The sequence below is a fragment of the Setaria viridis genome, chromosome 6 (assembly GCF_005286985.2).
Source record: "Setaria viridis chromosome 6, Setaria_viridis_v4.0, whole genome shotgun sequence".
Taxonomy (NCBI): Eukaryota; Viridiplantae; Streptophyta; class Magnoliopsida; order Poales; family Poaceae; genus Setaria; species Setaria viridis.
In genome coordinates, this window is record NC_048268.2 from 27,355,988 (window position 1) to 27,376,014 (window position 20,027).

The following is a 20,027-nucleotide window of genomic DNA, read 5'->3' on the forward strand; positions in this document are numbered from 1 at the left end:
TGCGAGCCAGGTCCGGCGAAAACGCTCGATTCTCACGTTTCTCCAAAGCCCGACCGCAGGGGAGCCTTTGCACGCAGTGAGCTTGGCCCAGTGCCCGAATCAAGCAACCAATCTAGTGTTCCCTGCATCCTGCGAGCCTGGTTCGGCTGCGTGCAGGGAATCAATCACCCCCCAAACTGTGGAGCTTGCCTGCTGCATTTTTTCTCTCTGATGTTTTGCGCCATGGGATACATTTTGTTGTTGGGTAAAAACCTTTGGTACTTTCGCCTGGCAAGATTTTGTTTGCTACATGTCAGCTTCAGGTTGTGAATAGGCCTTGCGAATTGCTGCAATTTACTAATTCGGTTGCATTGCACCTGCTCTTGCACAGAAGCTGATAGCCAGAGACAGGAGCTCAGACCGGTAGCGAGGCGAGCTCCAAGTTTCTCAGCACGGGAGTGTTTTGGGTTTTCTCAACGGCTTGGACTCTCCACGATGAAGAGTTAGGGTTAGGGTTAGGGTTCAGATTTGGATCTATTTCAGATTATTTATACTGATTTTGATTTCTTCTATTTTACGTAAACATGACATTGTAATGTGAAGCTATTTCACAAAATGAGAAAAAAATAAATTGAAAATCAGGTGGAACCAATTTTTAATTTTACTGGTGAAACCATTTCAGAAAAAATGATTACAAGTGACCCTTAAGGCTCGTTCGGTTATTCCGGAACGAGCCCCTGGAACGATTCCCGGTTAAAATGATTCACTAATTTGTATAATCTTAATAAGCTGGATTGGTTCCTAGATACAATCCTAACTAACCGAACAGACCCTTGATTGGAACACACTCAAATCCATGGCAGCCACTGGGAAGGCACCGCATTATGCACTGTTGCACCGCAAATATGGCATTTTTGGCTTCTGATCCTGGCGTAAACAAAGGTTGTGAATGCTGGCCGTTATATGAGTGAGTAAGTGTCAAAATTAGGTGGACAAAAAAATCAGGTGGAATAGCCAGTATCGTTTGTGAAGTTTCACTTCAGGCTCAATTTAGTCCCCTAAAGTTTTGGTTAGTCCATCTTGGCCCTTGAGCTATTTTCGTTGGCTCAAAATAGTCCCTGGGTTAACATGGAGCTCCATGTGTGCCGACAACTTAAAGGTCAGCCACCAATCATATGCAAAATGTCATTCTTGCCCCTATGAATTCTATATCCGAGCAAAATAAACCTTTTTAAGCTTTTTTTTTTCCAACCACCACTCTCCTAATCTGTTGGAGCCAGACGAGCCATTTGACCTGCCCTGCCCTGCTTAAGCCATTTGTTTCGATGGCCTCCTCTATACAGTAAACACCCATCTTTTTAGCATGAAAATTAGGAAAAGAGGCGACTACAAGTAGCAAAACGGGAATATAGATGTCTAAACACCATACTGATCACAATTGTTCAAATGAGTAAGAGTAGCACACAAATATAAATGATACGTTCAAGTTCTAACACGTCTTCTCCAGGTTCTAACATAACCCAACAATATAAAGTTACCACATTGTCATCCAACAATTAACATAGCACAAAATCTGTTCACATTGACTTTTATCAAATGTCTAGCGTTACTAGTCATTTGCTTGTTCTTTTCCTTAGAAGTTAGACCGGAGGCTAAACCATAGCATAGGGAAGTAGACTTCACAACGGTAGAAAGGACACCTTGCATACAATTGGTAACCAGGTGCTGATTTGTCTTGTACATGTAGGCATCCAGAGAAGATAGTTCAAGGACTAGAGTGGACAAATAGAAACTTTAGGGACCAAACTGAGCCAACCTTTAAACTTTGGGGACAATATTGGCTATTCCACCGAAAAAAATCATATGTGCGTAATTTAGAATGTTACATGAGGGGACTAATCACACACACAGAGAGAGAGAGAGAGCATCTATGCCACCTAGTAGGTTTTAGTGTTGATGATGTACGCAACTAAGTGGCTAATGATATTTATTGAGAAACTGATAGGGAATAATGTTAAAGGAAGTGTCAAGCTATGTGAGATGACCCCTAAATCGTTGACGTATGGTGTTGAAATTCATTGGAAAAATTTACTTTGATTTTTCTAATTTTGAAATTGAGTATAGAAATACTGTACTATAAAAAGGGAATGCGGTTGGTTAGCTTGAAGATGTTAATATAAAAAATTCTTATTTGAGATGTTAACCATTGAGAAACACCAAAACCCTGCACAAACATACTATTTCCCACTGATTTTAAGCTTGTGGGAACCCAGATAGAGTTATACAAGTGAGTTTTTTTAGTCTGTTTGGCTCCAGGGTGTTAATTTAACACCCATCACATCGGGTGTTTGAATGGTAATAAGGAGTATTAAACATAGGCTAATTATAAAACTAATTGCATAGATAGAGTGTAATTCGCGAGACGAATCTATTAAGCCTAATTAGTCCATGATTTGACAATATGGTGCTATAGTAACCATTTGCTATTGATGGATTAATTAGGCTTAATAGATTTATCTCGTGAATTAGCACATATACATCTCGTGAATTAGCACATGATTCTGCAATTAATTTTATAATTAATTTATATTTAATTCTCCTAATTAGCATCCGATAGAAACTACAGTACTTCGTATAAAAAAAAGCCACCTTCCATCCAGTGGTGTGATATGAATTTCCGACAAATAGCTAGCTGGATGCGATGTGACACGAGCTTGGACGCTCGTCAGCCTAGAATGATCCCAATCTTTTCCCCGCTGTCGTGCCTAAAAAGCTGTGCCCGTTCTTATTAATAAGGGGTGTTTGGTGTTTGTTTGTAAGTCCCTCCTAAAATTCTTGCCTCCTCAAATATTTAGATATTAATTAGAAGTATTAAATATAAACTAATTATAAAATTAATTGCACAGATGGAGACTAATTTGCGAGACGAATCTATTAAGCCTAATTAGTTCATGATTTGACAATATGATGCTACAGTAAACATGTGCTAATAATGGATTAATTAGACTTAATAGATTCATCTGGTGAATTAGCCTCTATATGTTTAATTAGTTTTATAATTAGCATGTTTAGTTCTCCTAATTAGCCTCCAAATATTCGATGTGATATGAATTTTAGTTCGAACTAAAGATCCAAACACCCCCTCGGTGTACGTACGTTGCATGTTGCCCTTAAAAAAACATTACGTACGACACGGTTGCAAGTGATTAGATTAGCCGTACGTAGATGATGCTCTGCTCAGATCTTCATTTGGTAAAATAACAGTAATAGCATGCTTTGGGGGCGTTTGGTTCCACTTGCTTATTTTTAGTCCGTGTCACATCAAAGATTCGAAGACTAATTAGGAGGACTAAAATGATAAAACTAATTGCACAGACGGAGGCTAAACGGCAAGACGAATCTATTAAGCCTAATTAATCCATCATTAGCAAATGTTTACTGTAGCAACACATTATTAAATCATGGACTAATTAGGCTTAATAGCCATTTAGCCTCCACTTATATAATGGATTTTATCAATAATCTACGTTTAATACTTCTAATTAGTATCTAAATATTCGATGTAACAAGTAACCAAAGGGGGCCGTCTTCTAGGGAATCTGTTGGTGTGGACATCTGGTCACACAATTACACAAAGGTGCACCACCGTAACTTGTTGGAAACATGTTATTCATGGTTCATGTCACCACCGTGTCATTATTGGTGACTGAACACGCATAGCGGCATATAGCGCATGAATTTTGTTGTAGTTTGCTAGATTCTCCTTACCCTTCTCCTTTCTTTTTCTTTTTCATTTTACTTTGTATGTGTTGACGTGCTGCACAAGTGTAACCTTCGTGTAGCTGCCTTTCTTTTCTGGCAACATTCTGTCATGTGTTGTGCTTGTGACAGTATTTTTTTCGCAATTACAGCAAGACAGGATGAGTTAGGCCAGGTTATTTGATCTGCCTTGACATAAACTGCTGTCCTATCAACCTTGGTCGTTAGGAGATGTAAATGATAAGGTAATTTTGCTGCTGGATACTCTTCGATGTTGATATTTGCTGATGGATACTACTCAATTCTACCTTTGCTAATAGACACTCTTCAAGTTTGGATATTAGCTATGAGACACTATATATATTATAATATTAAGTTTTTATGAAAGGTGAGATAATTAAAAAATAACCAAACTACCCCTCACCTCTTCCCATCTTGTCCTCTCAATCCGATCCCTCCCTCCACCTGTTCCCCGTAAGCCTCTCGTTCCCCACCCGTGACACACACGATGCCTGTCAACACGTTTGGGCTTGTTTAACTTATATTTCTGTTAAATATGGCTAAGAGCATTTAAAGTTTGCCACATCTATATTTTATTATGATTTGCATGGTTGTATGCTTCTTTTATCTATATATGGTGTAATTGGCTTTATATACGATCTTTTTTTTCTTAAACATGTTTGTACGCAGCATGACCCTGTAGGGGTATTCCGGTCCCATCATTGATTTTCTCTCCCCCTTAGTAAGAAATGATTATTTTAATAGTTAAATATCTAAACTTAAGTAGCCAGCGAAAGCAAGATTGAAGGATGTCCATCGGTAAATACTAACATCGAGGAGTCTCCACCGGCAAAATTAGCCGTGATAGCGAACAGAGACACGGCCACACACTGACTCACTGTGACCCTGCGACTGCATGCGAGAGACCTGACCAGCTGACCTGACCTGACCCGAGCTGCTCACGTCCTTTTTCTTGCAACACTGTTGCTGATTCCTCTGACGGCGACACTGTTTGCCTTGCCTCCACGTACGCATCCATGATCCATCCGTGCTCCATGAGTAGACACAGACGGCTGATGGCGCCTGGGCCTCGGCTTGCACGTTCCAACTTCCAACTGTCCAACACCAGGCCGCAGCGTCCATAAAAATGGAATACTAATATATATTTGACATATATTTTTTGTTCACCTGTCATTAATAATCTGCTGTAGTAACTGTATCCGTCCTTTTTTTCTTGATAAAACTTTTTAAAATATATGATATCAGTTAAATATGTTTCTAAGTAAATCATCGATATAAATTTCAAGTATCTAAAAACTTTAAATAGAGAAAAATATTGTGGAATGATATTTTCTCTCTTTTATGCTTAGTGCGTGTGTTAAATATATATTATTGTTTAGATAAGTAAGGACCAAATTCTAATAAATAAAATAAAAATATGGCTCGTAGTTTTGAGAATAAGTATAGCGCTCGACAGCTATGACCTAGCGGTGTAGCGAGGCTACAAGAAGACGGTGAGAAGGTTAGTGGTAGGAGAACGTGGTGGCGTGGCTCAAACATGGTAGTGTTTGGTTGGTTCAAATATAACGTAATCTGATTACTGAAGGTAACGAATCCCATTACATATGTTTGGTTGCGGTGGTTTGTAATCAATTGACACTGTAATCGAATCCCTTACCTAAATAATATCTATATAAGCTTGTTATCCCTCCTCCAACACCGTAATCAGATATAGCACCCACACAGTAATCTGATTACGTTACCAGAGTGCAACCAAACAAAGAGGGCAATCACATATTCCACCTCTAAATACACTGTAATTTGATTCCCTTTGCGTTTACATTACCTTAGCACAAACCAAACACTATCTTAGTGTGACAACATTTTGGATTACGAATGCAGCAGCAAATCGCCGCTAAAGATGTGAGTAGGCGGGAAGACTAGGTGCAAAGCACGTGGAGTAGGCCTAGCTCAACGAAGAAGAAAGTCCTTCCTCCGTCGAAAGATGTGGATCTACGGTCAAAATAAATTCATGTAATGAGGAGGTCAATTAACAACTTCAATGCATATTTCACTTCTCCTTTCCCGTTTTGATCATACTTTTCTTTTAAAAAAAAGATCTATTTTGATCGTACCGAAACACAACTTGATCAATAAGTCAACCACCTTATAATCATAACAATAATAGAAGGGCATTGGTCTCTCTTTTCATCCATGACACATCTGTACACAACATCGAAAAGTACAAGAAAATAGATATGCATCTACATCATACCATGACCCCTGTTTAGTACAGCTGTAGTGAGAAACGCTTCTCAAATAAGCTGCACTTATATGGAAAAACTGATTTGCGAGCGGCTGAAATAAGCTGAAAAATGGCTCACCGTTTGATTTATAGTTTCAGATTATTTTAAAGGGGTGTTTGGGAACACCATGCTAAACTTTAGCACCTGTCACATCGGATGTTTGGATACTAATTAGGAGTATTAAATATAGTCTAATTACAAAACTAATTGCATAGATGGAGTCTAATTCGCGAGACAAATCTATTAAGCCTAATTAGTCCATGATTTGACAATATGGTGCTGCAGTAACCATTTGCTAATGATGGATTAATTAGTCTTAATAGATTCGTCTCGCGAATTAGACTCAATCTGTGCAATTAGTTTTGTAATTAGCTCATACTTAGGGCCTGTTTGGTAGAGCTCCACGCAGCTCCAGATCCTCAAAAACAACTCTGCTCTAGATTTTTTCGGCCAAACGGTTTTAGATCCAGCAACTCCACCACAGATCTGCTCCACGAAAACGGTGGATCTACCCCCAGATCCATGGATTTGGTGGAGCACCTCAGGAGGTGCTCCACGAAATCAAATTTGGTGGAGTTGGAGGAAATTACCCACCACTGCCACTCATTGTGGAAAATGACCGGTTCGTTCTATTTCTTCATAACTTCCTTCTCAGCTTGCGCCGCCATGGCCGCGCCCCGCCCGTCGGAGCACCGCCTCGCCCGCCGGAGCACCGCCTCGCCCGCCGAAGCGCCGTCTCGCTCCGCCGGCGGCCAGCGCGCCCCGCCCGCTCCAGCGCCGTCCCGCCCGCCGGAGCCCCATCCCACGCCTACCCGCACACCCTGCCCCGCCTGCCAAAGCGCCGTCCTGCCCGTCGGAGCCCTGCCCCACACCCGGCCGCCGGTGCAGCCGCGCCCACCAGCCGCCCGTCGGAGCACCGCCCCGCCCGCCGAAGCCCCGCCCCGCACCCGGCCGCCGGCGAGGCCGCACCCGCCAGCGCGCGCGAGGTTGCCTGGCCGCCGGCGAGGCCGTGCCCGCCAGCACCTCAATTGTGCCTGCAACAGCACTAGGAAGGAGATGTTTTTTTTATTCTGATGCATGGGCCCAAATCGCCGGCCGCCGGTGAGGCCGCGCCCGCCAGCCGTCCCGCTCCGCCCGTCGGAGCACCGCCCCACCCGCCGAAGCCCCACCCCGCACCCGGCCGCCGGCGACGCGCCTGCCAGCGCGCGCGAGGTTGCCTGGCCGCCGGCGAGGCCGTGCCCGCCAGCACCTCAATTGTGCGTGCAACAACACTAGGAAGGAGATGTTTTTTTATTCTAATGCATAGGCCCAAATTGCCAGTGAGATAAAGACAAGAATGGAGCTGTACCAAACGCTTTTTGAGATATTAGATCCACGGTGGAGCAGCTCTATGGTGGAGCTAGCTGGACCTATAGATTTGGAGCTGTTTTTTCAGAGCTGGAGCTCTACCAAACAAGTCCTTAGTCCTTCTAATTAGCATCCGAACATCGGATCCGATGTGATCTTGCTAAAGTTTAGCACCTTGTATCCAAACAGATCCAAGTGTAAGTGAAATTTAAACTGTTACAAACATAACCCACGTCCGGAAATGACTTTATTTTATACGACGAGTGCCTCAGATACCTTACGTATAGCAACCGCTGCCAACCGCACCACCGAAAGCAACGCGCAATCCCAGGGCGTGCGGCGGCAGTTCGGGCAACGGTTCTTTTCCGGCGGCAAGAGCAGAGCAGGGGGCAGTACACGCAGCGGCCGAGAGGCACGACCTCGCAGTTTTGCCTGCTTGCCCTTGGCGCGTCACATGTGCGCGTCCATTCACGCTCTGCAGACAGAACCAGCCATGGCACAAGTCCACACTCGCTCCCTCTCTCTCACCTCCATCCGCGCAGAAAGCAGAGCGCCAGCCCAGCCAAAGCGGTAAAGCTTTGCACAGCAGGAAAAGATCCCTGTGAAGAGAGAGAGCGGAGAGAGGCCTTTTCCAGTTTTTACTCACCTGCACCATCTCTTCACACTGCAATCTCCTCTCCCTCTGCCATCGCCTTTCCGGTGCAAAAGATTTCGCCCTCGGGAAGCGAGGCGCGCATTTTCCTCCGTGGCCGGCGTGGCAACGGAAAAGCCCCAACTCCAATCCCATGGCTGGCGGAAAGCGGCGGCGGCAGCGAGAAAAGAGCGCGAAAGCCGCCATGGCGACAGGGTGGCCGCAGCTCCGCCTCCTTTGCGCGTAGGACTGCAGATTCCTTCGATCTTGGTACTGGTACTAGTACTACTACTACTAGTCGCCTCCTGCTAGCAGCAAGCAAAGAGAGAAAACCAGGAAGCATCCCCCGGCATTCCCCTGCCCGCGCCTTTTCTTTAGCGGTTGTTGCTTTCTTCTTTGGGCGCCTGGGTTTTGGCCTCCTCCGCACGCAAAAAAACCGCCCGTCTTCTTCCTCCCCGGCGTGTCCTCGACGGCTCGTTCTTCGCCGGCCTCTTCTTGGACCCGTTTCTTGTTCCGCTTTTGAGTGGAGTCGCAGCGGAGCGGAGTGAATCAGTGAGGTGGTGAAGGGTTGGCTTTCTTGGGACGCGAGAGAGGGGGAAGAGGAGGAGGATGGCCGGAGGAGGGGCAGCGCCGCCGCCGAAGCAGGAGGAGCTGCAGCCGCACCCGGTGAAGGACCAGCTGCCCAGCGTGTCCTACTGCATCACCAGCCCGCCGCCATGGCGTACGTCCCTCTCACCCACCTACCTCGGTCTTCTGGTTTCAATGTTGGGAGGCTTGGAGTTTGTTCTGTTCTGTGTACTTTTGGCATTTACGTTCTTGTCATGTGGATCTTCCCCTTTGATGTTGATGTTTTTCTGAAGTGTGTTTTGTTTGCCACATGGTGTTGGGCGCACTGGGGATGGTCCAGTTTCTGCTAATCGATTTTTTGTTGCCTGTCACCTACTGGTAATTAATCTAGTCATTTGGTGAATCTTGAATATGCAGCTGAGGCCATCATACTTGGATTCCAGCACTACATTGTGATGCTGGGCACATCTGTCATCATACCAAGTGCTCTTGTTCCCCAGATGGGAGGAGGAAATGTGAGTGCCCCTGAATCACCTGAAACTGAAAGTACCACCCAGTGTTCAGATTCTGAGAGCTAAGTTTTGTGGTGATGGCATATGCATGTCAAAACGCTGAACTCCCTGTTGCTGAATTGCCTTTCTGTCAGGAGGAGAAGGCTCGGGTGATCCAGACTCTGCTGTTCGTCGCCGGCATCAACACCTTGTGCCAGTCATTCTTTGGGACTCGTCTCCCTGCAGTGATGGGTGGATCTTACACCGTCGTTGCGCCGACCATTTCCATCATCATGGCCGGCCGCTACAGCAACGAAACAGACCCTCATCAGGTAACTCCCCTGTTGCTTGGTCTACAGGATCGCCATTGTCACATGCCCTGTATGATTTTCTAGTAAAGTTCACAAGACTTGCGTCACTACTTTTAGAAATTCCTGCGGACTATGCGAGGAACGCAAGGTGCTCTCATCATCGCATCGACAATTCAGATCATACTTGGTTTCAGTGGCCTCTGGCGCAATGTTGTTAGGTAGGGATCATGATTCCTATTTGTAAATTCTGCTAGCGCATTCTATGATTGTAGAATTTCAGTTTGCAGTTTTAGTGCCATTGCAAATTGTATTAGTTCAGTTTGTAGATTGACGAGAGCGAACTCCTTTCGCAGATTTCTAAGTCCATTGTCTGCTGTTCCTCTGATCTCGCTAGCTGGATTTGGGCTCTATGAGCTTGGTTTTCCAGGGGTAAGCATTAGTGTGCTACTAATAAGGTGTGGTTGTTGCTTGATTCATTCATAATCCTTGCTCCCGTCACTGGAACACTAACTATAGGATTCATTCGGTTTCAGGTTGCCAAGTGTGTGGAAATTGGGCTCCCAGAAATCATTCTAATGCTCATATTTTCTCAGGTACGTATCATTTGTTCTGCCTTTCTATACACTTAATAACCATTATAGCAGAAGTCATGTACTAATGTGTTTTTTTCTACATGGGCAGTATTTACCTCATGCTATTCATGTGGCAAAGCCTGTGTTTGACCGATTTTCTGTAATCTTCACCATTGCTATTGTATGGCTGTATGCATACATTCTTACTGCCAGTGGTGCGTACAAGAATGCCCGAACAAAGACACAAGTGCATTGCCGTGTTGACCGCTCTGGACTTATAAGTGGAGCACCTTGGTAAGAAATTTGTCATCATTGCCTTTTGTTTAGACCCTTGTTTTGGTAAAAAAATTATTTTAGGAGTGCTGAAAAAATATTGTAGGATTAATGTCCCGTACCCTTTCCAATGGGGAGCTCCAACATTTGATGCTGGTGAATGTTTTGCGATGATGATGGCCTCATTCATTGCTCTTGTGGAGGTTTGTCTGTGCAGCTTTACTGAATAGTAAAAAAGATAAGTGGGTGACAATTAACGTCCTAACAGGCAGTATGCTGCTCTTTCAGTCAACTGGGACCTTCATCGCGGTGTCAAGATACGCAAGTGCGACTATGATACCTCCCTCTGTTCTTGGTCGTGGCATTGGTTGGCAGGTAACTGAGTTGATTATCGTATACTGTAAACTTCATTTTCTTCTCACTAGTTTTGTTGTGGTCAAAATTGGGTTTCATGAACTGCAGGGCATTGGTACTTTACTGGGTGCATTTTTTGGGACAGCTAATGGAACTGCTGTGTCAGTGTAAGTGTAATGCTACTATCTACCGCAAGCAACCGGCATTGATTGCTCGGGGTAATGCTTCTCTAAAAATCCATTTTGATATTTGCAGTGAAAATGCTGGTTTACTTGCCCTGACACATGTTGGCAGCCGGAGAGTAGTCCAAATATCTGCAGGATTCATGATTTTCTTCTCTATTCTTGGTAATGTGCAATGTTGTTTCTAACATTATGTATCTGTGTTCTTCATTGAGTGTATTTTTAGTTTCGGACAAAAGCAGACACAAGTAGAGCACGCTTGACAGACAGACTGTACTCACAACAGCACTCTGTTACTGAATAGAAACAGAAAAACAGATACCCTGTTCTCCACTATCTAGTGCAACAATCTGTTACTGAATTATCGTCTAGTTCAACAGACTGTAATTTTTGTAATTTGACTTTTGACATAAACTATAGATTTGCTTTAGGTTTTATATGGCTCAGGTGCTGTTGATCATCTGTCTTTGATAGGCTAAATGTGCTCCTTTTGCTTAACCAGGGAAATTCGGAGCCATTTTTGCGTCCATCCCACTGCCAATATTTGCTGCCCTGTATTGCATATTCTTCGCATATATCGGTACATCCTGATCTCTATATCCTTCTGCGGGCTTTATCGTCTTATCTCCAGGACATGTTCTTAAACACCAACCTTTCCAATTTATCTGTTCATATGCTTTGCAGGCGCCTGTGGTCTCAGCTTCCTTCAGTTCTGCAACCTGAACAGCTTCAGGACCAAGTTCATCTTGGGGTTCTCCTTGTTCATGGGATTGTCAGTCCCCCAGTACTTCAACGAGTACACATCTGTGGCCGGCTATGGCCCGGTGCACACTGGCGCCCGATGGGTACGTGAAACAAATCCTGCAGCCCTCCGTGCCACACTCGAATATCCGTTCTGCAGCTGAACTTCCTCTGCACATGCGTGGATGATGCGGTTTGCTCACCATCGTTGCTTTCCGATCTTGGCAGTTCAACGACATGATCAACGTGCCCTTCTCGTCGAAGCCTTTCGTGGCGGTGCTGGTGGCCTTCTTCCTGGACAACACGATCCAGCGGCGCGACACGGCGGTGCGGAGGGACAGGGGATACCACTGGTGGGACAAGTTCCGGAGCTTCAAGACCGACAGCCGCAGCGAGGAGTTCTACTCCCTGCCCTTCAACCTCAACAAGTTCTTCCCGTCCGTGTGATCGCGCACCCGTCCAGGGCGTTTCTTGGCGATGGCTCGGGGCTAGAGAAAAAATGATCAGGCCAGTGTAGGTGATGCTTGGTTGACTAGTCTGTACATTCAGAGGGTGAACTGCTGGACTGTTCCATGGGAGCTTTTGGGTTTTGGCATGTCTCAACGTTTGGTCGCAGCAGTTTGGTTCAAATATTCAATGTGATAGATGATGCTGATAGTTGAGACGCTACGTTGTTAAGTTCTTTTGCGTTGCCTAGAAGAATGACAGTTATTATGGTGCTCTGTAGTGATCAGTATATAACTGTAATACCTTTGGTCACGAGAACACGACGTTTTGGAACTATTAAAACTTCTGCTACCAAATAGTCTTAAAGTATGGTCTTGAACTTAAGGAATTTTGTTTGGAAACATCTGAAGTCCTATTTATGTTGAACTTTGTCGTGAGATGGAATTCGATTTTAACAATCTTTGTAATAGAAACTAGCGGCTGTTAGCTGGCCCGATTTAATTTTGATTGTAACAGCAATTCTCTTGGGCTGGCCCGTCTTCACACGCGCCGACGACCTGATCGAACCAACGAGAATTTTTTTTATTTTTATACTTTTTTTTGTTTTTGCAGAAATATATAGTCGGATGGAAAAATTGCAGAAATGGTCTAACGCCGCCGGCCCAGGCGGCAGAAGCCCGTTACCGCCGCCTCAGCCGGCGTAACTACTGGTGCGTGAGACGAGGCGTTACCGCTGCCTGGGGCGGCGGTAACGCCTTTACCGCTGGCTGAGGCGGCGGTAACGGGCTTCCGCCGCCTGGGCCGGCGACAGTCGCCCCTTTATAACTCGCCCGCGCCCCTCCCCTCCCTCCCGCACCAGTGCGCGCTGCGCGTCCGAAGAAGCCAGAGAAGGGAGAGGCAAGAGAAAGAGGAAAGGAGGGAAGGAAAAGAGAGAGAGAGAGAGAGAGAGGAGAGGAGGAGGAGGGAAGAAAAGAAAGAAAGAAAGGAGGAGGAGGTGGAAGGGGGAAGAAATTTCTACCGTCTGTCGCAGGTAATTTTTTTTAATCTTGTAGTTTAGTTTAGTTTAGATCTAGATTTAGAAATATTAGTGGATCTGAGATTTAGAAATATTAGTACATCTAGACTTAGAAGTAATAGTGGACGTAGATTTAGACTTGGAACTTTTAGCTGTTTTTAGATAGGAAAAAGTAGATTAGTTAGTATATCTGATTTAGCATATACAGTAAAATAAAGTCAATATTCAAATAAATGTAGTAAAAAGTAGATTTAGTTGTTATGATAAATGGCTAGAATAAATGAGTTATTAAATTATGTTTATTTGGTAGGTATTCGAATAGAGTTTTTCGATAACAATATTAAATTTGTTTGTTCTGGTAAATTACTGCAATAAATGTAGGCAGTAAATTATAACTTTTTGGTTAGGTATTACAATATAGTTTCTTGTAACATTATTAGATTTATTTGTTGTGGTGCATGTCTATGATAAAGTTAGTTAGTAAGCTCGGTTTAGTGTTACATAGTTTTTTGTTTATTCAATTGAGGTCGTTATTGTAGTTAATTTATGTCTAGTGCTGAGAATAATTTGGACTACCCATTTCATGTATGTTGCCAGGCATATCGGATAGTGTCAATATTCAAGTGTACTATGGGTCGGGGGAGATTAGATATGGTCCACAAGGGGTAGATTTGAGTGGATTCCCCTATTTTACCAAGTGTGTTCCAAGAGCAAGAGAGAGAACTTGGGGGGCATATGCAAGTGGCTCTGTAGGAACTTAGGTGTTGACAGAGATCAAGCGGATGTGTCAGTGAGGTTTGTAGTGCAAAGACGGCCGGACATAAACTTTTGGGAGTTGGTTCCGCTTGAAGGAACTCCGAGGTATCGAGGTTACATAGATGGTTTCACGAGAAGAGGTTTACCAATCATATGGTATGTTCAATTTTTCATGAAGGGTGGACCGAGCACTCATATTGAAGATCAAGTCGGAGGAGATGAAGTTGAAGTAGAAGAAGATGTGCAGAGTACTACGGGTGTAAATGAAGAAATTGATGACGAAGAATAAGAAGGTGGAGATGCAGAACATGAAGTAGCACCTCGGGAACCAAATGCAGAGGCTGATGAGGAGGAAGAATTTCCTGAGTTAGTAGAGCAGATGGAGATGGAAGGAGGGGAGGCCAATGGTGCCATGGAGGAGGACTCATCGGATGATGAGGAAAATGATTATCCTGTACCGTGAAATTGGTCAAATTACGACCATTCCGCCCTACAGGTAAATGTGGGGGAAAATATTGCTTGGGAGTACAGGGAGAATGAGGTATGCGAGGGGGCTGTGTATCAAAGTGGGGATGAAGTGAAGGTGGCTATTAAGAGGTGGTCCACTTTGTGTTTGCAGCGTCAGTTCAAGGTGGAAAAGAGTAGCCCGAAGGTGTATGATGTCCGTTGTGTGCGAAATGATTGCCCATTCAGGGTTTATGCATACAAGGGCAAATGGAAGGATTACTGGGAGGTGACTAAAGTGGTTGAGCACCAATGCTTGCTGGCTGAATTGGAAGGGACACACCGCAACCTCACTACTAAATTTGTTGCTCAATACATGTACCCTCAGATAGTGGAGAATCCAAGCTTCGAGCCCAAGTCTATTATCTGTGCCATAGAGGAGAAGTTCAAGTACAAGATCAGCTACAACAAAGCTTACCGTGCTAAGTAGAAGGCGCTTGAGATGAAGTGGGGGTATGTTCGAAGCATCCTACGACAACCTCCCTGCCTTGTTGCACACCATTTGCCAGAGAAATCCTAGAAGCTTCTACGACTTGAAATCATATCCAGTTCTTCAGTTTCCAGGCAAACAGGTCCTTCAGCGGTCATTTCTTGCGTTGGGTCCTTGCATTCATGCTTTCCGGCATTGTCGACCAGTCATTTGCATTGATGGCACATTTCTAACTGGAAGGTACAAAGGGAAAATATTAACAGCTATTGGAACAGATGGCAACAATCAGGTGCTGACGCTTGCGATCGCTTTTGTGAGGAGTCTGGAGATAGCTAGTATTGGTTTCTCGAGAGGGTGAAGAACATGATTGTGTTGGACGTCGAGGGTGTCTGTCTCATTCATGATCGGAACAAAGGTATTATACAAGCAATCGAGGACCTACAGAATGGAAGTGAAGAGCGTTTTAGGGCCCCGATATGGCCGGACTTGAGGAGTCGGTGGTGCATGAGGCATATGGGTGCGAACTTTCACAGCCAATTCAAGAACAAGACCCTACAAAATTGTTCAAGTGCCTGTGCAACCAGAATCAGGAGAGGAAGTTCAACCTGTTGTGGAAGAAACTTGAGGACCTCACAAAGAAGCAATTGGAGGAACTAGCGAAGAGGGCGGTCAATAGTGTGGCCGACAAACCCGTGTCTCTGGAGGACGTCGGGCTCGACGGTCCAAACGTCAGGCGAAGACGGGGAAGATCCATCAAGACCTTCTCACAGTGGATTGAGAATGAACTGAAGGAAAAGTGGGCATTACTCTTTGATGAAGGAGGTGCACGGTGGGGTATAATGATGACAAACCTAGCTGAGGTTTACAACTGGGTCCTGCGCGGTGTTCGGGGGCTGCCTCTTGTTGGTATTGTCGAATTTTACCTTTACCGCACCATAAAGTATTTTAGGGAAAGGTACCAATTGGCTGATAACTCCATGCGCGACAACCACGTAATATTTGGGTACAAGATGACAGAGTACATGGAGGAAGCAATTAAGAAAGCTCATTTGCATCGTGTGAAAGAAGTGGGAGCCGTGGAATGCCGGTTCGAAGTTGTGTGCAGGAACAAAGTTCGTATGGGCAGGAGGCGTGAGAGACACACACATGAGTGCATCATCAGCAATGAAGGTTGTGTTTACTCTTGCCACAAGCCAAGATTGCTGCACAGGCCTTGCACCCATATCATTGCTGCATGCTTCGAGGCGGGGGCCTTCCAACCCCGTCGTTTCGTGCCACACTATTTCCTCAAAGAAACCATATGGGAAACTTGGAGGAATGAGGTTTATGGATACTGTTTGCTGGGAGACTTTGTCAATAATCCTGATAATGCCGTCCGCTACATTCCTGATCCTGATCCAGAAATGTTCCAAGGAGTGGGACGACATGGGAACAGGCGTATCCGTAATGACATGGATGAATCTGAAGCTGGTCCTGATGACCGTCTATGCTCCAAGTGCCACGAAGCCGGGCACACCTACAAAAACTGCTCGGCAACGACGTATGCAAGTGCTAGCACCCAATCTGCATCTAATAACTATTAATGTAATGTACTGTATACCTTCAGTTGTGTTATTGTAACTTCAGTTGTCGTCCTTAGGTAGTGTAATATAATTTTTATTTGATGCTGCGGATAAGGACATCAAGTTTTGTAATATTTATCGTGGACCCTTTATATTTGTGTTGACTCGTATGTAACATAATGTAATACTATTTTTTCTTTAGATGTTCAGTGCTTATTTCTTTCTGTACTTGTGTTGCAGGTATGGCGTCGCACCCAGGTCCAGAGGGGGTCGAGACCCCTGAGTAGCTGGACCCTACCGTGGACGGCCAGCATAGGTCGTTCCACTCGGTTGTACTTGGTACGAACCTAGGCACGTTTCGAGCTCGTATTCCGCTTGCGACCATGCCGACCGACCGACGTTGGATCCCGAGGTACAAATAATTAGTAATACTTCTGTGTTAAGTTGAATGAATAATTTGTGTAAACTAATTCATTTGTTCCGTGGTACAGGTTGCGTGCGACGGGCCTTCTTCCTGTGGCTAGGCTTGTGGAGGGCGACATGGTCAAACGTTCAGCGCGACGTGGCCGCGAGAGACCCGCACGGTTGCAGTTCGACATGTCACTGCTAGCAGCTTTGCTGGACCGGTCGCGGCCGGAGACGCACACCTTCTACCTCCCGGTCGGTGAGTTGACGCCCACACTAGAGGACATCTCGATGCTACTGGGCCTTCCTTGTGTAGGGGTCGCCGTAGCCGCGATGGATGTGCCCCCCTCCTGGCATGAGGAGCTGCTGGGTCGCTTTGCGGACGTTGCCCGCATAGACGGTGCCCCCCAGTACACCACTTTCAGCAGCTCCCACGGCCCGACGAAGGCTTGGCTCCAGCAGTTCAGTGTGAGTTTCTAATTAGCAGCAATTATAAATATTTTTCAGCCATTTTTTTTAAATTGTTGACACAAGTACGAAATTGTTTTGCAGGCCGAGTACATGAGAGAGGACGCAAACGACGCCACAGTAGCGCTTCACTTGGAGGCGTACCTGCTGTGGCTCTTCGACTGGACACTCTTCTGCACGTCGCACGGGAACTCGGTGCCTAAGCACCTTCTTCCTTACACGAGGGCCATTGCGGAGGCCCCGCTTGACGAGGTTCCACAGTACAGCTGGGGTTCAGCTGTGCTGGCGGCCACGTACAGGGGTCTTTGCATGGGCTGCGTGAAGGTAACTTTGACGGAGCCTATCTTCCTTGGCTGCCCACTGCTGCTTCAGCTTTGTGCCTACGAGCGGTTCCCGATAGGGCGACCTCGTGTGGACATGTCCCCCTACCTTGGGGGTTTTGATGAGGACGACGTCGACAGACCCAAGATGGGGTCGTTGTGGTGCCTGAGGAGGGTACGGTTCTTCCTCTACTATTTTTCGATTCTTATTACAGTTTGGAATTTTTGAGGTCCTAAATAAGAAATTGTGATTACATTTGTTGCAGGCGGTTTGGACGGGGCTTCAGACAAAGAAGTCTTACCCGGACTTTGTCGGTATGTTCGACGCTCTGGTCGACACTGACGTGAGGTGGAGACCCTACAACTTGGAGGAGGTGGAGGCTCGTGCCCCGCATGGCCTATCTTCGCTATGCCATCGGGACATGGCGTACTGGATGACGAGGAGGCCACTAATCTTCGACATCCACGTCGAGGACTACGCGGTTCATCGTGTCATGAGGCAGTTTGTCCTGTACCAGGACTCCCCGCTTCCGGCAACGTCAGCGGTACCGGCTTCCGTTCATAGGTACATTCCAGCATTTTCATTCTCCTTGCATTAACAATATTTTGTTTATGTAACTCGTGTAACGATGGTTCCATTAGGGCTACCCGTCAGGGTGGTGGTAGTGGCCCTGAAGTCCTATGGGTTCCGAGGATGGTTCATTGGGTCGCCCTGTGGGCCACCGCACTAGACGAGGTGGTCCAAGAGGGCCGGCCACACGACGCCAACGCTTTCGCAGCATACCTTAGCTGGTTCTTATCGAGGACCAGGACACGGGTCCAGCACGTTCCGGCGGAGCCACCGACGGAGACCGCTCCAGTCACCCAGACGTACCCTCGCGCGAGAGACGTCAACTACGACCGCACGGTAGGCTACTTGAATTTTATTGTACTAAACTTGCATCATTTGGTGTGGCTAACTTGAAATTTTTTCGCTCCCCAACAGATCGACCTTATAGCGGATATGGACAGGCAGCTGACGTACGACATCGATAACTTCCCCGTGATGAATTTGGTTCAGCAACGATCGCTGCTTATGCGGGTCAGATACGGCTGCAGGAGGTTCCTCAGTGGCGTTATCTGCCGTGGCAGGCACGGGGACGTCGTCCGTCCACCACGACCTTCGTACCCCCGTGCGTCCACTCCAGCTCCTACTCAACAGGCTGGTACGTCCTCTCAGCAGCACATTCGTCCGGCAACAGCCGGCACCTCCTACGTCGTACCACCACCACCACCGCCACCGTCTTGGCACACCACAGCAGGTCCGTCCACCGTTCCTCAGATGCATTACACATGGTCGTCTTATCCTTCTTCAGCTCACCGGAGCTACAACCAATAGGTATGTGATGTGTACTTATTGTAACTCCATTTTAAGAACGCAATGAAACTAACAAAATCGTTTCCTTTGTGATTGTAATAGGCTACGTAGATCAGGGATGGCATTCGGAGGACTCGCACGACAAGGCAGCAAGGGCCAGCAGCAGTGCTTGGATCGATGAGCTTTTCAGAGTGGACGCCGACCTGCTCGGTCCCTCCCAGCTGCCAGACGCTCCGGGTCCTATACAGGGTGCGACCCAGTTCGTCGGGACACCACAGGGTCCCACACAGGGCGCGTCATCGTAGTACCTCGTGACACCTCCTGCGGAGGTAGCGGGAGGACGTTTGACTCGCGACGTTCACCCGTCAGAGCCCTGGACGTACGACTGGCAGCAGACCAGAGCAGCGCAGCGGGCAGCAAGGCGTGGTCGTGGTGCCGGCGAGCCTCGTTTCAAGCGAGGACGCATTTAGTGCGTAGGGCTACTTCATTGTACGATTATGATGTTTACGATTATCTTTATGTGCGATGACTGCTCTATCTACATAATAAGTTAAATGCCTTTCATTGTTCGCGTGCGTTTTCCCTGCCAATTCTAAACATTTCCCAATTAATAATTAGAAGCACACAATTGAAATAATCAATAACTACGAATGAAAATCGTGCGGCAAATAACAGAGTACATTACCTAAGCACAACACAATTAAAGGTCCAACAGTACACAACATTATCCAAGAATAAAACATGGACACAACCGCACACAACGGAGTAGTAGCGAATAACGGAGCCTACTGAGTACAACGAGGCCACTTTCCCTTCCTCAGGGCATCGGGGTTCTCCTCCATCGCTGCTTTGGCTCGGCGTGCACGCTCAAGCTTCCTCTCCCTCTCCTCCCTCTGCGCAGTAAGCTGCCTCCTTTCCTCCTCTTCCTTGTGCTCTTTCTCTGCAGCCTCCTCTCTGAGCCTCTTCTCCATCCTCTCCTTGCTCTTTGGCGCCCACTGCAACATGTACTGCATGTGCTCCTTGTCCTCAGGCTTGATCTCAGTGTCAATCCACTGCTCAAAATCACAGAGCGGTGGAGGAGTCTGCAAAAGATGTATTTATTACATAACAAAAAAAGCATGCAAGATGTCATATGGCACAAAATAGTTGTTGCACAACATCAATTCCTCACCATCTTGTTAATGCGGTGCTGACGAAGTGTAGGCTCAAACGCAAAGTTGGAACACATCCAATACCTCTGCCTATACGTG

General features: G+C 46.1%; 1 protein-coding gene and 1 pseudogene across 1 annotated transcript; both read left to right on the plus strand.

Annotated features, from left to right (window-relative positions):
- The first annotated feature begins 7,825 nt into the window (after positions 1-7,825).
- LOC117859549 (nucleobase-ascorbate transporter 6) lies at positions 7,826-12,344 on the plus strand. Its single transcript, XM_034742670.2, has 14 exons — positions 7,826-8,743; positions 9,007-9,104; positions 9,236-9,412; positions 9,509-9,609; positions 9,745-9,820; positions 9,925-9,984; positions 10,073-10,257; positions 10,343-10,439; positions 10,525-10,611; positions 10,699-10,757; positions 10,846-10,937; positions 11,275-11,352; positions 11,457-11,617; positions 11,742-12,344. Exons 1-14 carry the CDS (start codon positions 8,632-8,634, stop codon positions 11,958-11,960), a joined length of 1,602 nt encoding a protein of 533 aa, XP_034598561.1. The 5' UTR covers positions 7,826-8,631; the 3' UTR covers positions 11,961-12,344.
- Positions 12,345-13,853: 1,509 nt separating this feature from the next.
- On the plus strand, positions 13,854-16,365 carry LOC140223232 (uncharacterized; annotated as a pseudogene).
- The last annotated feature ends 3,662 nt before the right edge of the window (positions 16,366-20,027 follow it).

What these genes read in the sequence shown, in the direction of transcription:
- LOC117859549 (XM_034742670.2), top strand. Translation starts at nt 8,632, where the DNA reads ATGGCCGGAGGAGGGGCAGCGCCGCCGCCGAAGCAGGAGGAGCTGCAG. An exon ending in CACCAGCCCGCCGCCATGGC is followed by an intron (nt 8,744 to 9,006) that starts GTACGTCCCTCT and finishes TTGAATATGCAG; the next exon opens with CTGAGGCCATCATACTTGGA. An exon ending in AATGGAACTGCTGTGTCAGT is followed by an intron (nt 10,758 to 10,845) that starts GTAAGTGTAATG and finishes TGATATTTGCAG; the next exon opens with TGAAAATGCTGGTTTACTTG.